General features: G+C 42.1%; 1 protein-coding gene across 3 annotated transcripts; it reads right to left on the reverse strand.

Annotated features, from left to right (window-relative positions):
- Positions 1–1,575: 1,575 nt before the first annotated feature.
- Positions 1,576–19,780, reverse strand: LOC111834445 (interferon-induced protein 44-like). 3 transcript variants are annotated; one of them, XM_023793749.2, is made up of 7 exons: positions 19,578–19,780; positions 9,635–9,746; positions 6,578–6,773; positions 5,366–5,518; positions 5,008–5,179; positions 4,337–4,437; positions 1,576–2,045 (listed from the first exon to the last, which is right to left on the reverse strand). In XM_023793749.2, the coding sequence occupies exons 1-7, from the start codon at positions 19,654–19,656 to the stop codon at positions 1,881–1,883; spliced, it is 978 nt and encodes a 325-aa protein (XP_023649517.2). In that variant the 5' UTR covers positions 19,657–19,780; the 3' UTR covers positions 1,576–1,880. The 3 variants fall into 3 exon arrangements, with proteins under 3 accessions (XP_023649517.2, XP_072562858.1, XP_072562857.1); XM_072706757.1 differs by lacking the exon at positions 19,578–19,780 and adding an exon at positions 12,482–12,487; XM_072706756.1 differs by lacking the exon at positions 19,578–19,780 and adding an exon at positions 11,735–11,811.
- Between the last annotated feature and the right edge of the window lie 1,189 nt (positions 19,781–20,969).

Below are 20,969 nucleotides of genomic sequence, written 5' to 3' on the forward strand. Positions count from 1 at the left end.
GATCTGGTGGAATCCAGCAGAGACACATCTGTAGAACATCTGTTGTTGAGTTAAGCCTATCCCAGGCCATGAGGCATAGGACACCCTTGATAGGATGCCAGTCCACCAAAAGGCTCACTCTCATACACTGCAGGTGCACCTAAACCACACATTTTTGACTGAGAATGGAAGCTGGAGGATCTGGAGGAATTCAGCAGAGACACGTCTGTAGAGCATCCAGACTCCAGACACACAGGTGCAGGACTCTGACCTCCCTGGAGGTGTATGACTACAATTGTCCCTACTGGGCCACCAAAATGGCCCTTATTATGTGGGTATGGTTCAGGTGAAGCACCATATTCTGCTTTTGTGTATTTAAGGTGGAGTAAAACAGTACCAGTAAAACATTCTGATAAGATCCAGCTCTGGGCCATCTGACCAAAACTGCATCTGCTTTGTCTAATATTTCTCTGTAAATTTTGTCAAGGTTGGTGATCTGACTCTTACCTGCTGTGTCATATTGCATTTATACATTTCTACACTGCAAGTTACACTGTGTTTTGGGATCAGTCGACTCATTAGGTTATAGCAGTTAGATCAGTGATTCTCAAGCTTTTTGCAATATGAATCAGCTCAGAAAATGGCTCTCCAAGTACCACCATATATGACCAGCATTAAAATACAGCAGCGTAAGCCTTATTATATGTGCAAACAAATATAGTTTACACATGTGGCAATTTTATTCCTAATATGAATAATATTTAGTATTTACTGTAACACTCAGGCATTAATGCCACAGGACCACGGAAGGGGATCATGTGATTTTGTCCATCCAATCACATAATTGTCCATCCAGTCACATAATTCCACTCTTCCAATCCTAACACATCGTGGCGAGAGAATAACAATGATTTTGATGATGGCAAAGGTGGTGATGATGGTAGAAATGTTGGAGATTCTGGTGCCAGTGGTGATGTGATGGTGGTACAGATGATGGAGGTTCTGGTGACTGTGGTGATTGAGGTAATGTAGACAGGTGATGGAGATAATGCTCATGGTGCTGATGATGAAGCAGATGATGGTCCTGATTGCAGTTCTATCTTTGCTGGACTGTGGGCCTACAGAAATGGTTTTGGTCGTAGTGGTGGTGTTTATTTTGCTTGTTGCCTAGTTGCCCCGGCAGTGAGGACGTCACTGTTTCCCCTGAGGGGGATTTTGAGCCTCACTTCCCTCCTGGGGCTGCTGCTGTCTGCTCTGCACTAGGGGGCCTCATCTTCTCCACTCCCTGTCAGCCTTCTGCATCCCTGCATCTGTACTCTGGCATCACAGTCTGATTCCATTGCTGCGTGATGAGCTGTGTAGATCTACAGCCCTTCCCTTCTTCAGAAGGTCTCTTGTTCACATACCACCTTTGAGGTCAATTATATAAGTAGATAGCTTGATGTTATTAACATATTACATAAGATTATTTTATCACTCCACTCAGTTAGCAATCTGTGTAGAAGGGCCTAAGTACAGTTAAACTAATAAGCTAAACACTTCGATAAGCTCTTCTGAAAAAATCTTCATGTGATTAAAAATTCCAGTGATGCAAAAGAATATGAGACCATTTTATTTCAATTTATTTGATCATTTCCAAATCAACAGGCTAGTAATGAAACTGACAGAGACACTGAAGAAAACTTGAAATACAGACGTAGAAAACTGATCCAAACCACAGTTAAGACTGAGACAGACACTGAACCATGCAGGAATCACCAAGTTATTTTATTAATGTGTCTGATTATATCTATAGGCTGCAGGATACAAAAACTTGGGCAGCAGCTCTCGACACCATCAGAATGAGCTGTTGGCACTGACCCCAAATACGATGAATTCATGGTGTCTCTTTACTGAGTGTCCTAATCAAAGTTGTCTAAGTAATTATCAGCAAAGTTGAGCATCTGCTTCATAGCACTGAGGAGCAGGATGTCACAGGTGTCATTCAGCTCAATCTCACTGGAGTAATTCTTCACTGGAAGCACATTTGACTCCGCAATGCCCAGACATCCACTTGCTTTTTTGATCTGCAGAGAGACATTTACATTCCTTTTCAAATATATTTTCTTCAGTTGCTGTGTTGCAAGATTAATGTCAAACAGGGTTGTAATAAGTCACAATTGAAACTGTAGAAATCTGTGTTTAGCAGATGCTACTGAATGTCAATATACAGCTAAAGTTCTAAAGCTCTTGAATGCAATAAAATATCAGACACAAATTTGTCATCCATCCATCCGTAACAGGGTGATGGTGAGCCTATCCCAGGAAACAGAGGATCTGAGAAAGGAGGCACCCAGGCCAGGATGCCGGCTCATTGCAGGTCACACACTGTGGGCAATTTAGAGATACCACTTCCCCAAAAGCATGTTTTCACCTATTGGGGGGGGGGGGGGGACACAGTCATAGGGAAAACATGCAAACTGCACAGACATGGAGTGGAGGTGGGATTCAAAGCCCCAACCCTGGAGTTGTGAGGCCACAGTGCTACTCACTGAGTCATGTGGCTGCCAGTAAACATGTTTGTTAGAAAATAATACTGGGCTACAGATAAAAAAAATATGAGCCATTGGCCCCTAAACCCAAAATGTACAGGAGCCAAATGTTTTTATGGAGCCATAATCATCATTACATGCCAAATGTGAAATAAATAAAAAATACCTGCATGGCACATTTTGTCTCCAGTCTACCTCACAGTGCCTTTTCTTATCTGCCTGCTATTGCCTTCAGCATTCTTATACATAATAACATAATAATAAATGACACAGAAATATTCAATACATAAAAAGCAGTATGAAAGCAAGACAGCTGCATTATTGAATGTGAAGTGCACACACAAACATTGAAATGTGAAAACTCGCCCGTAAAGAAATTTGGAAAACCAAGATGAGATGCTTTTTTTGAAAGATATTACAATTGGGAGACTGAATATAAAGCTAACTGTACCGCGGTGTCATAGATAAGGTTTACTTCCCTGGTATTCTCCCTTGATGATGTAGGGTATGTTCACACTAGGGAAGCCAGAAAATGCAATGAAAAGGGCAACGCGTTGCACTTCGTTTTATTTTTAGCATGTGTTTTTCCGCATTTTCATCTCGCAGTTGTCCACGTTCTTGTGAGTCTTTCTATGTTTTTAATGTTGTGTTGTATTAGCCGTTTCTATGATTCTACATGATTGTCGCTAGTGTTTCTGGGGAAAAAGAGGGAATGTGTTTGCATCCATTTTTCAATTTTCATCAATGGGAGTGCGCAGCACAGAGAAATGCAGCACACAAGTGGGAACATCATACATTGTTTTCTATGCAATGTACAATGTTACAGCAAATCACAGAAAGCGTGCGTTAATGAAAAGTGCAACGCAACGCGCATAGTGGGAATGAGCCGTAAGCCCAACACCACAGTAAAGTTAACTTTACAGGTATATGCAGTTTTCCAGCTGTAATATCTTTCACTGTTTGTAATATTTTTCTATGGTTGTGTATGCACTTCACGTTCAGTAGTCCAGCTGTCTTGCTTAAAGTATGAATGGACATAGTGCAATTATTAATAATTATGCATAAAAACACATTAAATGCAACTTACATGGTGTGCATTTTCCCCCATAGTTTTATGCTTAAAGCTCACTTTACAGGACATGTCTGTATTATTTAGGTTAATGCTTATCAGTCCATAAATAAATGCCATCTATTTTACTTTAAACGGACACAGTGCAGTTATTAATGGTAACGGAAAAGTATTGCAAAAGTCCATCCCACCTTGGCGAGAGTCCATACTCTCTGCAACAGGTTGCCAGGTAGCGTGAAGAGTTTCCAAAGCAACGATTTCACAAAACCCGCCCAATCTGCTAACACTGCTCTAGATCAAGCCAGGGTTTAGTCACATGATAATGTAGAAGGAAAGGCAGACATTGGTCATTAAAAGCTGCCACTTTTCTTGCCTTATTTATTTTTCATTGGATTGTGAGAGACAGTTACCATTGGTGTCTAGAATGAAAAAACGAGTCGCAAAATTATAAATCTAGTTGCACTGGTGACCATTTTAGTCACCACCCGGAGCCCTGAAATATTGAAGATAACGTTTTGTGAGTCATTGGAATATAATAAACAGAAGTTCACACCCCCAGGCCTGTGGGCTTAATCCCTGCCTCTAACTCCATGTCTGTTGTTTGCTTGTTCACTCTGTTTCCTCCTACGGACCACAAACATTCAGCCAGGTGAGCTGCTCTCTCTCACTTGGTCATTGTGTTTGTCTGGGTGTGTTTTGCTGTCACTGGTAACCTGTCCAGGAAGTTGGCTTCTTGTCAGCTTGTAACCAAACTCACCAGTTCCCTTATGTAGCAGCTGCGGTACACATTCTCCAAGTCCTCTTCCACACGTGGACACGCTCTGTCCACTTTGGTCAGTAGCACCAGTAGAGGGACATCTATACACATTAATAGAAATGTGTCCCTAATCACATTTATTATGAAATATTGTATGGAATAACCCATTATCAGATGACACAGTTTCATAAGTAAGCTCATAGCAATCAGCACACTGTCTGTCTTACTCAGAAGCACCTGCCAGCATCACTCTGCCCTTCCTGAATCCACATGTTCATGCCCCAACATTCAGTCCCATCCCCTTAAGTGGCCTCTATGTGACAGAAAGCCCTTGAGTTCCTCCTAGATGGAGCAGCTCTGTGTAGAGGAGCATCCAGGAGCTCTTTCTGTTATGGCATGAGTACTGTTCATGTCAAAGGTATGGAATACTTTCAGTTTGCCACTTTCCAATCCAGGAAACCGAATTTCTCTTGGTAATTTTCTGAATATCCAAATTATTAGTCATTACTTCTCAGGGTTGAGCTTACTTCTAATTATTCAGCATTGTCCATGTTTCCAGAAAGCCAGGTGATAACACACATTATTATTTCCATACAAATAGTTGATTTAGTTGTTTATGAATTAGATTAGATTAGATGCCGCCTCCCTCCTTGTTCTCCCCACTCACTAACCGTGCAAGCAACATTCCTTTCGGATTTCATCAACTTTCTTCTTCATGCCTTCGTCTAGAAGTCCAGGCGATGAGCTGTCCATCACATACACCACACAGTGGATCCGGTCTGCAAGTGTCTGTGTGCTGCATTGCTGACAGTCAGAAGCTTCCTTTGGTTGTGAAGGGTTGAACTAAAGAAACAAAAAGGTGTGAATGATACATACAGACATCCATTGACTTTGATATCATGAGAAACTCAAGCAAAACAAGACCAGTAATTATAAATGTGTGACTTTTATAAGCCATTACATCGATCAGACCTGCATGTATTCATTTAGCAGCTACTTTTGATGCCTGGTTAGATACACAGTTCTTACCTGGTACTCGTCTGGTATGTAGCCCTTCAGGATGCTCATTATATCTTTAGGGTTCACCCCTCCATGATCTGTTTGTTCCAATCCCATGGTGTCACACAGTAGGAATGCCAGTGGCTGTCCACCTCGGCCTGCCTTCACCTTGTAAGTGCGATACTGGAAGAAGACACATAATGTCATTCATCTTCTGACACTTTATCCAGCTCAGCAGGTGCCTCAAACCTGGGGGCCACTGACAAGGAGGTGTTCAGCTCAAGGGACCTGCTTAAGTTTTTTGTTTTTGAATAATATAAAGATAATCCGCTAAACAGCCATCATTTAAATGTGTGTGTGTGTGTGTGTGTGTGTGTGTTGGGGGGGGGGGGAGGGATTACACGATGTCCCCGAGTTGGGTGGGTTTTTCACAGTTCAGTCTCTCCCTAATGAAGACAACAAATGGCAACTGAGCAACAGAATGAAATTATAAACAGCAGGGGGGTATTCTTCATACATAGTTTGAAACATTCAAGATCAGAGGACACAACCCAGAGTGTCTAATCGTGGAAACCATGATCCGGCTTTTTCGGTTCCTCAAAGCTGTGGGAGAACTGGATTATCCTCCTGAGACCCAACCTATTCATTTATTTACATTGTAGTGGACATTGTATTTTTGCATTCACTGATGTTGGGAAACATATTTATTCTTGTTGTGCACTAAAGAGGACATGCTGTGAAATTAAAATAAGAATAAATTTGAAAAAATCTAAATTGTAAGATGTCTTATTTCCTCCAAAGACAAATAGCCTACCATTGAAGGACACTTTTTTCCTTGGGTCTCAGGAGGTTATCCAAACTGGATTAAATGATCCGAAAAATTACATGCTGCTGTGGACACTGACTAGGTCATATATCATGAAGCGTGATACATACTGAAATATATATAAATATATATATACTATACTGAAAAAAAGATATAACAGGTTTGAGTTTAAGGACTGGTTGCTATGACAACCAATCCAGCAAGAGTTTTGAAGAAATGACACACCTGGAATCTAGTCAATTTTTCAACAATTGAATACAGATAACTCGTTAATCAACATATGAAGAACATTCCCCAGATGTAGAGCAAACACCAAACTAGAATATCATCCCTCCTCTCAAGCAAGAACATTATATAAGAATACTTGGATACAAAAGTCTTACACCAGGAAATGAAGAGTTAGACAATCATATTACCTTCAAAGTCAGGCTGGTTGTCATTTCTCCAGCTCCAGCTTGGCTTGTAATGTTGCCACGGAAGATAGAGTTGATGGAGTTGAAGAAGCTTGATTTTCCAGCTTGAATCCGACCAATTAGAAGAATCCGAGCCTGAGGCACTGAATCAATAGTGGGCTTGTAATCTAGCAGGTATTGCTTGAGATCAGTTTGTGTGCTAAAAGAACGGACATTGGAATTGGAAATGGGAATTAGTCAAAATTCATAAGGGATATAAACAATCCCATATCTAATAACATGTTATTACAGCTTCCTTTACATCCAGTGGCGGTTCTAGACAAATTTTACTAGGGGGGCCAAGAAGGGGCCAGTGTTTAACCAGAGGGGCACATTAAAAAATGACAACAAATGATATTTAAAGATTATAAACTTTATTTTACTTTAAAATCATACAAACATTTATTTTGTACAAGAGTAAGTGCAGGTGCAAAAGAGGTAGGGCCATAAAAAATGATAAGGGTACAAATACAGTGTCAGGGTTCCCCTGGAGTTTGATTTCAATTCTTCACTTTTCTTTGTATTTTTGATTCTACTAATCAAATTCTTCACTTTTTTTCAGCATCCGTTTTTTTTAGTCACTCTCTCGCCGTTTCTTAATAAATTAATCATTAAACTTACTGAATATACATCTCTTCTGACAATCACACTGTGATTGGTCAACTAACGGCATGGGCGAGTCACGAGTCTACTTGATAAGGTTGGGAGAATCGTGAATACTGTGTAAAAATTTGCGTGCTGAAAACATGATGTATAGTACGCATTTCGGAAATAATGTTCTAATTACTATATATATAAGGTAAGCTAATACTTTCCCGGTGTTTCATAGTACCTTTGAGAGGGACATTCTAAAACGCTTAATGTGAAAACGGCTAATGTGGTTTAATGTACCAAAATAGCGACCAATAATCACCAAATTTCGCACACACACATCTGGTCGTCATAAAGACTTTCACCTGACAAAAAATCAAAACAGAAATACAAGGAATATGGACTTTATTTTACCCTAAGCGTTTTCCCCTCCATTGACGCCCATTATTATGATTATAAGGAAAAGGCTTAATGTAACTTAAAGTACCAAGACAGCCACCAAAAATCACCAAATTTCTCACATATATATCTGGTCATAAACACTTTCACCTGACAAAAAATCTAAACCGAAATACAATGAATATGGACTTTATTTTACATTAAGCCTTTTCCTTATAATGGGCGTCAATGGAGGGGAAAACGCTTAACGTAGTATAAAGTCCTTATTCTTAGCATTTCGGTTTAGATTTCTTGTCAAGTGAAAGTGTTTCTGACCAGATATATGTGTGAGAAATATAGTGATTTTTGGTGGCTGTCTTGGTACTTTTTGGTCGCTATTTTGGTACATTAAACCACATTAAGCGTTTTAGAATGTCCCCACACCGATCGATAACATTTGCTACTTTTAGAACGGCCCATGCTCATTTGACATGGATGATCGACGATCGTGTGTCCGGGGCGCCGGGCCAGTTTTGATTAGGCGCTACGGGTGCTACGGTTGAAAATTGGGAAAAAATGAAATTCGACTTTTCAAAAATTAAAAATTCATCATTTGAAAATTGAATTCGCCAGAGTGACGATTTGATGCCGTTTTTCTTCGTCACCATGGGTTCCGTTTTCGTCAATGACGAGAGTGACGAGCGGCAGCGGGAACCCTGCAGTGTGTCAATTCAATGTGAACAAAACTCCAGGGTACAACAAAGGGTACAACTATGTGCCATTTCCTATTTATGGAAGCCCCACTACTGTGGACAGTTGAGTCCACACATATGTATTTGAATTAGCACAACAATGCTGGATCAATTGAATTTTAATAAAATATATACACGTTACACTAGAGCAACAGGATACGGCGGTTGTGCTGTCTGGAAAAACGGTCCACAAATACATCAAGATCCAGAGCCTTGGCCCTTCTGGACTCTATGCTCAGGACACCAAGATCACTGAGTCTCTCATCAGTTAATGCACTGTGAACTAACATGAACAGCTGTATATTTTTATTAACTAACGTTAACAAAGATTAACAAATACAGTAACAAATATAAAAGTGTTACCAAGTTTTTAAACATCTCGAGACCAGCCATTTCCAAACTTGATATCATTATCAGTGTGAAAAACAAAAGTAACACGGTTATGTGCAAGAACAACAAGTCACTCACGAGATGAAATTGTTTTGCTTTCCTTCGACTCTTGCTACAGAAGAAATTAATCGTAGCTCCACTATCCAAGAGTGGTTCTAGCTGTTGCTGCGCTCTCATTCACCGAGCAGCACCACAGTGTTTAGGTGCGCCGCTCTAATTTACCCGTGTAGAACGATGCGTCGCATTAGTTCCGCTTTTGGCGCTCGTGTGTAAAATCATAATAAATTCATACTTTTTTATTTGGTCAGCACAGGGGGGCCACAGGGGTGGCCAGGGACATGTCTACAGAGGCACGGGCCTCCCTAGGCCTCCGTGTAGAACCGCCACTGTTTACATCTCATTAGTCATCTGCAACTGAAACCACTTAATGAAGTATCATACATGCTTATTAGAAAGTGTTTATTTATTTATTAATGTATTATTTACATGTGCTTTCAACCAAAGCTATGCAAGACTTAACAGTCTTGTTCAAGGACCCAATTGTGACATCACTCTGCTGAACATACTGTAAGATCAGAATCTTCAGAATCTTTATCGCAACATAAAATTGGCGTTGGCACAGCTTGCTACAATTTGAGACACCATGATAATAGACAATTAACAATTAGGGCATAAGCAGACAGATTTAATATAAGGCAAAGGATATACAACAGAGATGCATGAATGCAGTGTAGGTGATAAACACAGTTACCAGCTGGTGAGCTAACCTGCAGGGCCGCACACTGGCCAGTGTTTATATGTGAGCTTGTGTGGGGGGAGTAGGTTATGGAACTCATACATAAAAGTATGTGATGCTAGTAAAAAATAAACAATAGTTGTTGATTATATTCTATAAAAACAGGCTTCATACCTATGGTCCCACACAACATTCCTCCATGGTTTACCAAGGAGTTCTGTTTTTTTCTCCACTGTCACTGGGGTACTGCTCCCACCTCCCATTTTCCAAATGCCAACGTCCAGACCTGTTCAATGAAAGCATTGTGTTTTCAATACTGGTCCACCAGTTCCTGGAGAAATTGGGATTAAGGGCCTTGTTCAAGGGCCCAACAGGAAAAATACTGGGCCGATCAAAGGATCTGAACCAGCAACCTGCTGATTATGGCCACAGAGTCACACACTGCCCCATTACCCTTTTGCATCAAGCTTTTTCACAATATACTTTATACATTTTCCAGACATCTTATGCTACAGGTGGCTTTGGAGTAAAATGTTTCTTAAATGGATTTTTACAGTGCTTGGAGTAGGAAAAACAGGTGCCGATACTCACCTTGTTATCTTTTACTGATACTAGAAAATCATGAGAGTTGCCAACATGCTAGAAATGTTGCCAGTTCTCTGAAAAGAAAGACAAAGAGGTGCCAGTACAGCCTCTCTCTGAGCAGCCCACTTCAAGCACTGGATTAGTACTTATACTGTACCTATTATACCCAGTACATTCAGGGCTGGTCCTCACCCATGTGGCGACCTGGGCAGGCATTACCAGCAGCGCCCCCCCTCCCCACCACCAACTCCAAAATAAATGCATAAACAATAAGAGTGAAGAAATAAAGATGCTGGTGACTAAACAGTGCCTAAACCAATCCAGAGCATTAAAGAATGGCCTATTTTATTTGTATGGCAAATTTGAACATCAAATTGAACAATAAATTAACTTAAATGTATAAATATATATATAAATACAGAACTTTTAACAAATTTACACAACATGATGCATCCACCTGCTTTTAAGTGTATCCATGCAGCGCCAGATGCGTCATTAAATTTGATGCCCCCCCCCCCATCCTTTTCCACGCAAATGATTTTAAACACATCCCGGTGTCGGAATCCTTTTGAATGAAATGCCGGGCTTTACACTGTTCAGCTTTAGGCTTTTTAACTGGGTTTGAGGTAGCTACTAGCTAACGGTAGCGTGACATCAGAGCAAGTGAAACATGAACCAGAGAGGGAACATAAGGTGCAGTGACGCTTCTGTTGCCTGAGCAAAAGTGGGCAAATATCAGCAGTTAAGACATTTAATTGACACCAAAATACGGCAACAAAATCTTAACTTCAATACAGTCCTGTACAAACTCATTGGTACACATCCCTATTGTTCATTGTTTAATATTAATTAAATTTGTCTGCTTAATGCAAAAAGTATACATTTTTGTAACATTTTCATATAATAGGGGTAGTGCAGCACGATCAATTGTTTTTGAATCGCAATGTCGATTCATACCCTCATGCTATTTCTTTGTAGGACTGAATTGCAGGGCAAAAAACATCATCAAGGACAGCTCCCACCCTGGCTCTGATCTGTTTGACCTGTTGCCCTCAGGGAGGCGCTACAGGTGCATCACAGCAAGGACAAACAGACTCAAGAACAGTTTTTTCCCAAAAGCCATAACCACTCTAAACTTGCACATGCATTGACTGGACAGTAGACTACACAGTCTAACCCCCCAAACCCTGGACTTCCTTCTATGAACTGTGCAATACCTGTATACTGTGCAATATCACTGCTCTGTATCCAACATCCACTACTCACTGCACATGATCATTATTACCATGTAATACCTAAATAACGTGCGATAACCCACACTGCATATCACACTGTATATTCATATATTTAAAAAATCCTATTTAGTTATTTATTCTTATAAATATATATAGCGCTGCAGAACTTTTTGCACTACATGTATTTGTTTATTGTTTGTCATGTCTACATGTTTGCACTGAAGGAGCTACTCTTAATCTCATTATACATGTGTATAGTGACAATAAAAAATTCCTGAATCATTGCCACTTTATAATAAGGCTAGCCTTATAAAGGGATCATGAATGGTTTATAAGCAGGTCATTAATTAAGTTGTAACACTTTGTAAATCATTACTTGACAATTATAAACAAGTTATACCACAGTTTTCTTCATATTAATGAGTTACTACTAAGTAGCAAAGGGTAGCCTTACTGTAAAATGGAACCCCTGGATCCCAATGCGATTTCATTCTTACAGGGCAACAATTCAGCCACTCCCTTCTCAAAATGATGGACTCTTCATACTCCTATGAAACCTCATGTTAAAATCACACAGATTATGCTTCGCTATAATTTAAACAAAATGACAGTTACATCTTATCTTATAAGTCATTTTAAAGAAGCCATATATTTATTGGCGTTGGTGGCTTGATGGTCAGGGAAGCGCACTTGAAATTGAAAGATTGCAGGTTTAAATCCCCGACCAGCAAGGCACCACTGAGGTACCCTGAGCAAGGTACCGCCCCCAAGCACTGCTCCCCGGGCGCTGAATTAGCTACCCCCTGCTATGTCACATTGTCACATATGGGTTAAATGCAGAGGACACATTTCGTTGTTGTACACTGTGTGCTGTGGTGTGTCAACAATGACCATTGATCACTAAATTCTAAAATGATTTCCCTGACGTAAGTTTTCTCAAGGAAAAAATAGCCCAAAATGTACGGCACTTATTTAGCAGTTAAGAATTCCTAGAATATTTTTTGTATTAATATTGGTTATGAAATCTTTCTACACATCTACATGAGTTACCCAGGAATAACACATTTTTAGGACAACGATTACTAACAATTCCTAACAATCAAAAAACATTGTGTAACCGGACATCTCACAAAAGCACTAAGTTATAGGACTTCTTACATTTTGTACACTGTTGAAATATACATATTTTCCAAATATTCACCTTTTCCAAACAATCTTCTACCGATTTTGATTTTACAGATTATTGTGAAAATGACTCTGTAATTCATAAATATTTGAATGTAGGAGTTACAACATTTTGTATAGACACGACATTTTTCATTTCATAGTTCATAAATATTTCATATTGCAGCAATTCTCATTTCATGGTTATCATATACGTAAGCTGACATAAGATGCTTGGCTATAATTTAAACTTAAAGGAAGTTACAAATTATCTTATAAGTTACTTTATAGTAAATCATTCCTCAAATGGATCCTTGTATGCAGACAAAGCTTCATATCCACGGGTTCCGCACTTGCGGATTCAAGCAGCCGTGGACCTCGTCTGCACTGAACATGTAGGCCTACAGGCTGTTTTTTTCATGTCACTATCCCCTAAACCAGTGTATTTCAACCTTTTTTGAGCCACGGCACATTTTTTATACTGAATAAAATCCCACGGCACACCACCAACCAAAAATGCTACAAAATGACACTATGTAGTCTAGTAATGAGAAAATAGTCTCTCAGTTTATTTATACTCACTCATTGTGAAACCTGAGCCTGTTTGGATGTACACAAAGCTGATATCCTGGCAGGAATTGAATTCAGACACACAGAAAGCTCTTTCTCAACAGCTCTCTGTCACGCCCCGCTCCGTCCGCTCCTAGTGTGTGCCACGCCCCCTCATTATCCACGTGTGCTTCCCCGATCGTGCCCAGCTGTTTCCTGTTTCGTTTGCCATGTCTTGTGTATTTAGTCTTCGTCTGAGTCTGTCTTCGCCAGACTCACCATTGATGTTGCCTGTCGTGCTCCCCCGGTCCTGTTGCCCTAATAAATCCCCGTTTGTACCTGACTTCCTGGCTCCGATCGCCTGCTTTCCTGCTCGCTTGCCCGCGATCGTGACAGAATGGTGAGTCTCCCGAGCGCACCTCTGCAGCTTGAGGAAAGCCGCATCAAGCTGCTGGACGAGGTGCTGTATTGGCTGTCACAGCCCGAGGTCCGTGAGGACCCTGGGCTATGGCAGCTAGCCAGCAAGAGCGGTCGCCTTCTTCAGGGGATGACTCCACTAACAGGCGCGCACGTAATTGCCGACGTGCGCGACAACCTGCGGCTGCTGGTCGAAGGATTTATGGAGAGGCAACTCCAAACGCTCTGCCTGCCTGCTCTGCCTGCAGCTGCCACCACTCTGGCTGCAGCACCCGCCGCGGTGCCCCCTGCTGGCCGCACGACGGAGGTGCACGCCGATGCGCCCCCTGCTGGCCGCGTGATGGCGGCACTCGCCGCGGATGCGCCCCCTGCTGGCCGCGTGATGGCGGCACCCGCCGCGGATGCGCCCCCTGCTGGCCAAGTGACTGCGGCGCCCGCCGAGGCGCCCCCTGCTGGCCACGTGTCGGCGGCGCCCCCTGCTGGCCGCGTGATGGCGGCGCCCGCTGCGGCGCCCCCTGCTGGCCGCGTGGTGGCGGCACCCCCTGGTGACCAGGAGCTGAGGGTGCCCGCTGCAGCTCCGACTGAGGTGCCCGCCGAGGCGCCCCCTGCTGGCCGCATACCCGAGGTGCCCTCCGAGGTGCCCCTTGCTGGCCACGTGACGGCGGCGCCCGTCCTGCCGGCTCCTGACCTGCCTGTCTCGCCTGTCCTGCCGGCTCCTGACCTGCCTGTCTCGCCTGTCCTGGCGGCACCTGAACGGCCTGTCTCGCCTGTCCTGCCGGCACCTGAACTGCCTGTCCTGCCGGCACCTGAACTGCCTGTCTTGCCGGCACCTGAACTGCCTGTCTCGCCTGTCCTGCCCACGGCCCTGCCTGAGGCCGCCTCTCCCGTTCTGCCCGCGGCCCTGCCTGAGGCCGCCTCTCCCGTTCTGCCCGCGGCCCTGCCTGAGGCCGCCTCTCCAGTCCAGCCCGCGGCCCTGCCTGAGGCCGCCTCTCCAGTCCTGCCCCGCCCGCGGCTCTGGCTGCCCCGCCTGCGGCCACGCCCGCGGCTCTGGCTGCCCCGCCTGCGGCCACGCCCGCGGCCCCGGCTGCCCCGCCCGCGGCTTCGGCTGCATCACCTACGGCCACGCCCCCTGCTCTGCCCGAGTCTACACCCTCGGGCACCTCCTTCCTGACTCCCTCGCCCTTGCCCCGACAAGGCCAACACCACCCGGGACCCCGCCTTTCAGTGTCCCGTAAGGGAAGGGGACACAGGCGTCGGGTCCGGGTCCCGCCCTCCCTGCCCCCTGGCTCGCCCGTTCGGCCCCTGGCTGTAGCTCGGTGGCTGCCTGCGGGTCCTCCGGCTCGGGGTCGGCGGTCGCCGCCGGGTCCCCCCCTGGATCCTCGGTGCTGGTCCTCGGTCCCTCCTCCGGCTCCATGTCGGTCGCCTCCGGGCCCCCCTGCTCCGGCTGGGCGTCGGACGGCGCCTTCGCCGGCTCCGGCTGCGCCTCCGCCTGCCGCGGCTTCCCCCTTCTGCCTGCCTGCACCGGTGTTCCCTCCTGCTCCCTCCGTGTCCCCTCCGTCACTCCCTCGTCCCGTTCCCTTGGCCCCTGGGTGGTCCCCTCCTGCTCCCTTCTCCCTCTCCCCTGCGTCCCCTCCGGCCGCTGCCTGTCGCCCGCCTGGGTTCCTTCGGGCTCCCCTTGTTCCTCCTCCCTTTCTGCCTCCTGTCTCTGCTCTTCGGCCCTCTGTGTCTCCTCTGTTCACTCCTGGCCCCTTCGTGTCGCCTGTGGGTGTTCCCTCTGTGTCCCCCTTCTCTGTTTGCCTGTCTGCGTTTCCTGTTCTTTGTCGTGTCTTGTCGTTCTTCTGGTCCCTGTTCCTGTTTTGTTCCTCTGTCCTGTTTCCGGTCCCCGCCTTTGGTTGATGTTTTGCCTTTTGTTTTCCAGGTCCTGTTCCCCGGTTTCGTCCCGTCCGTCGCCTCCTCTCGGGCGCGCCCGGTGTGCGCGCCTTTGGGGGGGGGTTATGTCACGCCCCGCTCCGTCCGCTCCTAGTGTGTGCCACGCCCCCTCATTATCCACGTGTGCTTCCCCGATCGTGCCCAGCTGTTTCCTGTTTCATTTGCCATGTCTTGTGTATTTAGTCTTCGTCTGAGTCTGTCTTCGCCAGACTCACCCTTGATGTTGCCTGTCGTGCTCCCCCGGTCCTGTTGCCCTAATAAATCCCCGTTTGTACCTGACTTCCTGGCTCCGATCGCTTGCTTTCCTGCTCGCTTGCCCGCGATCGTGACACTCTCAGTCTCTCTCTCTTTTTAGTTTTTATGAGTCAGGCTTGAAAAGCTCAGCTTAAAGAGATATGTCGTGGAAAATGGGAGTAATGTTGAAAAAGTTTTGTTTGTTTAGAATACATCAGTATTACAGTACAGACACTCAAGAATGGCATATTATTTGCAAATAATAATTAATTTTCAAAAAAGTTTTTTAGACCAATTAAGTGAATTTGGATAATTCCCCACGGTACACCCTACAATGTCTCAAGGCACACTAGTGTACCTGCCACGGCACAGTGGTTGAAAATCACTGCCCTAAACAATACATTAGGTCTATAACCTCTATTTACAGTACATGCTATTTACATTGCATTAGGTAAATAATGTAGAGTTTATTTAAAGTATACAGGAGGATGTGCGCAGGTTATATACAAATACTACCCCATTTTATATAACGAAAAAATACGAGTAGGCTTACCGGTTCTTATTCAACGTTTACTAATTATTAGAATAAGTTTTATTATCCATATTGGTTATGAAATCTTGCTATACGCATCCATTTGAGTTCTCTCACGGTTCGAGAATAACGGTAACTGACATTTTCAGCCAAAGACTTCTTGTATTTAGTCCGCGTTTCAGTTTGTTTCCCCTGTCCGTCCGTCTGCGTTTTGCCTGCCTTACCTGTAATTAAACCCTGTATTCCCCGATACCCGGACGTCTGCGCCTTTGTCCCCGTTCTGTCCCCGCTAGGCGCATGACAATATTATTAAAATTAAATGTATTAATGGTTTATTAATAATGATATTAAAATAATTAATAAGAAATCTTTATTTTTAAATGTATTTTATTATATAATAATAATTTCTTTTATTGCCTATCATTGTCTAAATGTATTTTTAGTGTCTAAATATATGTATTCAGCTAGTGTAAACATGCACGATGCTATCACAGTCAATGCGAGGCTGAGACTGACGCATTACCCTTTGTTTCCGCTGAGACGTGCCACGTGACTCATTTCCCCGCGCATACAAGTTATCTTAGGTCGGCGTTCACGGTTCGACTTCCGAGATTCTGTTCGAATTCTAGGTATTTTTTTTCGAACTGGTTGGTTCGACTTTTAAGAAATTCGAGTTCTAATGAGTTCGAGAACTGAGGTACCACTGTATTCATACTTATTTGAGAAACTCACCTTTTCCAAACACCACCAGTTTTTACAGTTAGCCAGAAACTCCAGTTAGATTAATAATCATACGTGTTCAGCAGCTGGGCTGCACCGCCTGAATCTGTCAGGGTATTCATGCCCCACTGCGCCCCTACGTACAATTGCTGACGTACAATGCTTTACTATAATTTAAACATAATGGAATTTTCGACTTTTAAGCCATTTGTTGTAGTGGTGTATTTGATTGCTGGTCCCGCCCTTCGATGATTAACATATTTGGAAAGGTTTCAGGACAGTTTCTGTGCAGCTCCTGGTACCACCCACTCCCCTTTAGACCAATGGTGCTGGATGTATATTTGCATAGTATGACACAGTACTGTCTTTGACTTAAGATTTTTTTAATCCACCATGATTGTGATGAAGAGGGCAAGAGAACAAAAACCACATAAATGGTTTTAGTCTCCTTGCCAGTGAGTAGTTCAGATGGAGTATCCTCTATGGCTCAAAGAAAATGATATGGAAAATGATTTGCTTCGCTTTGATTCACAGCCAAGACCCTCTAGGAAATGCATCCAGACCATACAGTATGTACCTCTGTAATTGATACACTTTGAAAGAATGTGGTGCAAAGCACAACAAGATTTTTTGGGGGATACATACACATAAGAATAACAGCACTTAGACCAATTAATATATATCAAACCAAAAGCAGTAGCTGTCAAATGTGGCAAAGACTAATATCAGTGCCATACCATCCTCAATTGTGGTGGGTTTCTAAAAATTAAGCTTAATGAAAATCTGAATATTAAATGAGCAGAATGATTTCATTGGTTTTCAATCCAAGTTGTGGTCTAAAGACAAAAGGTACTGTTTCTGGCCACTGTATCTTGTTTATAGCTATTTATGCAAGGATGCAACAATGTGTTGTAATAAAGTGGACTGTTGCAGTAAACTGGCTTTTGGGTTATTTAGTTCTTTCAAATTATATTTATTAGTTGAGAATGAGCAGTTTTATTGGTTTTAAGTGCAAAAATCTAATGTATTAGCTTGACTACTTTAAGTTGAACTGACTTGAAAAAATTATATTAACCAAACTTGAAAAAAGTTTGAAAAAATTAAGTAATATTTTAAGTTGATCCAATGTTTCCTTTTTAGCCTGTAGGTTCTAATAGTAATATGTTTTTTAGTACTCTAAACAAGGCAACTTGAAATATTACAGTTGAATCTTGCTATTTAAAAAAGTTAATGAAAACAGTAACTCTTAAAATGTCACCTAAACAAGGCAGGTTTATTTAAATTTAACTTGACTCCTCAAACAAAGTTGAATAAACCTCTGAACCTATGTTAATAGAACTTGCAAAACAGTGTTGACAATTTAACAATCTAAGTTTATTGAAACTTTGTACCTAGGTTAATCTAACTTGTATTAGTGTTGCCTTAACTCTTAAGTCAAAGTTAGCTGAACCTCTGTCTATAGGTAATTTGTTGAACTTTTGTAACTGAGTTGACTTAACTCAAAAATGTTATCGCAGCATTTTGCCTTGAATTTTTGAGTTGGCTGAACAGTTTTTTTTTTACAGTGTATAATAGGAATCCGAGGTAGCGGATTTCGCCAGTGTCAGTTTTGCTTCTTCACAGGAAAAAAAATAAAAGTATGGTTGGTATGTAACAGCTATAGAATTCTAGAAAAAAGTTATTAGGCCTATATTAAGACAGGTTTTCATATTTATTTCTGCACATCTTCATGAGTTGATACGGTTTGAGAACTGCAAAAACTCTTAAGCGGAAACATAAACATGCTTCAAAAAAATATTGTTCAACTGGACTTTTCACAGAAACATAAATTGAACCAGTTATGGAATTTAGTAAACTTTGGACGCTGTTGAAATATACAGTACATACATTTGTTGGACAAATGAACCTTTTCAAACGCTGCAACGTTTACTTACAGACCGTTGTGAAAGTGAAAGTAGGAGTAGATTTTGTAAAAACAGGATGTTTTTCACTGCGTAGGTTATAAATATTTTAAAGTAGCAGTTGAAATATTTTGTATAGTCATAGGCATGGTGTTTTTCACTCAGTTTATAAATATTTCATATTGCAGCAATTCTCATTTCAGGGTTATTGTATACGTAAGCTGACATAAGATGCTTGGCTATAATTTAAACTTAAAGGAAGTTACAAATTATCTTATAAGTTGCTTCAAAGTAAATCATTCTTCAAATGGATCCTTGTATACAGACAATGCTTCGTATCCGCGGGTTCCGTAGGCTATACAGTATACTTGCATGCAGATTCAAGTAGGCGTGGACCTCGTCTGTACTGAACATGTAGGCCTACAGACTGTTTTTTCGTGTCATTATTTCCTAAACAATGCATTAGGCCTATAACCGCTATTTACATTGTGTCTTAAAATTAATGTAGAGTTTATTTAAAGTATACAGAAGGATGTGTGCAGGTTACATACAAATACTACGCCATTTTAAATAAGGAAAAAATACAAGTAGGCTTATTTAACGTTTACTAATTAGGCTATTAGAATAAGTTTTATTATCCATATTGGTTATGAAATCTTGCTATACGCATCATTTGAGTTCTCTCACGGTTCGAGAATAACGGTAACTGACATTTCCAGCCAAAGACTTCTCAAAAAAAAAAATATATATCGTGTAGCTGTAGTTATACCAAAGCCAATAAATGGACGATTTACGGCGTTTCATACATTTTGTACGTCATTGAAACATTCATACTTATTTGAGAAACTCACCTTTTCCAAACAGACTTCGACCACCACAGTTTTTACAGACAGTTCTGAAAATGAAAGTATATAAGGCGATCAAAAGCATTTTATATAGTCACCCAAGGAACGTTGGCCACACCATGGTTCATGAATATTTAATATTGTTGCGATTTTCATTTCAGTGTTAGCATACAGCCGGGGACGTAGCCAGAAATTCCAGTTAGATTCATAATCATACGTGTTCAGTGGCTGAACACGTATGATTATGAACACGTTCTGCAACCCCTGAATCTGTCAGGGTATTCATGCCTCTACTGCGACCCTACGTACAAGTGCTGACATACAACGCTTTACTATAATTTAAACATCAAGGCATTTTCCACTTCTAAGTCATTTGGCAGCAAAACGTTTGCGCAAATGGATTTTTGTTGTTTGTTTATATTTGGTAGCCTATATTACATAAACTTGTTTGGTTAATTATATAGGAATCCGGGGTAACGGATTTCGCCAACGTCAGTTTTGCTTCTTCACAGGAAAAAACATAAGTATGGTTGGTATGTAATAGTTATAGAATTATAGGGGAAAAAAATTATAAGGCCTATATTAATACGGGTTTTGATATTTTTTTCTACACATCTGCACGAGTTCATATGGTTTGAGAACCTCAAAAACTCTTAAGCGGAAACATAAACATGCTTCAAAAAATATCGTTCAACTGAACTTTTCACAGAAACATAAATTGAACCAGTTATGGAATTTAGTAAACTTTGGACGCTGTTGAAATATACATACATTTGCTGGACAAATGAACCTTTTCAAAAACATTCGACCGCTGCAACGTTTACAGAAAGTTGTGAAAGTGAAAGTAGGAGTAGATTTTGTATAAACAGGATGTTTTTCACTGCGTATAGGTTATAAACATTTTAAAGTGCAGTTGAAACATTTTGTATAGTCATAGGCATGGTGTTTTTCACTCAGTTCATAAATATTTCATATTTCAGCAATTCCCATTTCAGGTTTATAACCAAAACAAGGGTCCGCATCAATATAAATGCGCGCGCACGCACACATACGCCCGTAGTAGTGGTGCGCAAGTCGGCTCTGACGCCATCCGAATCCGCAGGCATGTATAAAACATGCACTCGCCACGAACCCGTACTAATTCTTTTCTCCGATTTAGACACCCACACCGAATCACACATTGCCAGTATTTCTCAGTGGGATACATGTAAGCGCCAATATTATCTTATTTTATCTTTTTAAAAAAAAAAGGTTAATATTGGCTGAGGATCGTTGGTACCAAGCTCCCATGATCTGAACAATGTTTATGCTAGCCGACTATGTAGGAAGGCTAGCAACATCATCAAGAGCCCCACCCGTCCGGGTTACAAACTCTTTGCTTTTCTTCTATCGGGCAGA

Source organism: Paramormyrops kingsleyae, chromosome 24 (genome assembly GCF_048594095.1).
Source record: "Paramormyrops kingsleyae isolate MSU_618 chromosome 24, PKINGS_0.4, whole genome shotgun sequence".
Classification (NCBI taxonomy): domain Eukaryota; kingdom Metazoa; phylum Chordata; class Actinopteri; order Osteoglossiformes; family Mormyridae; genus Paramormyrops; species Paramormyrops kingsleyae.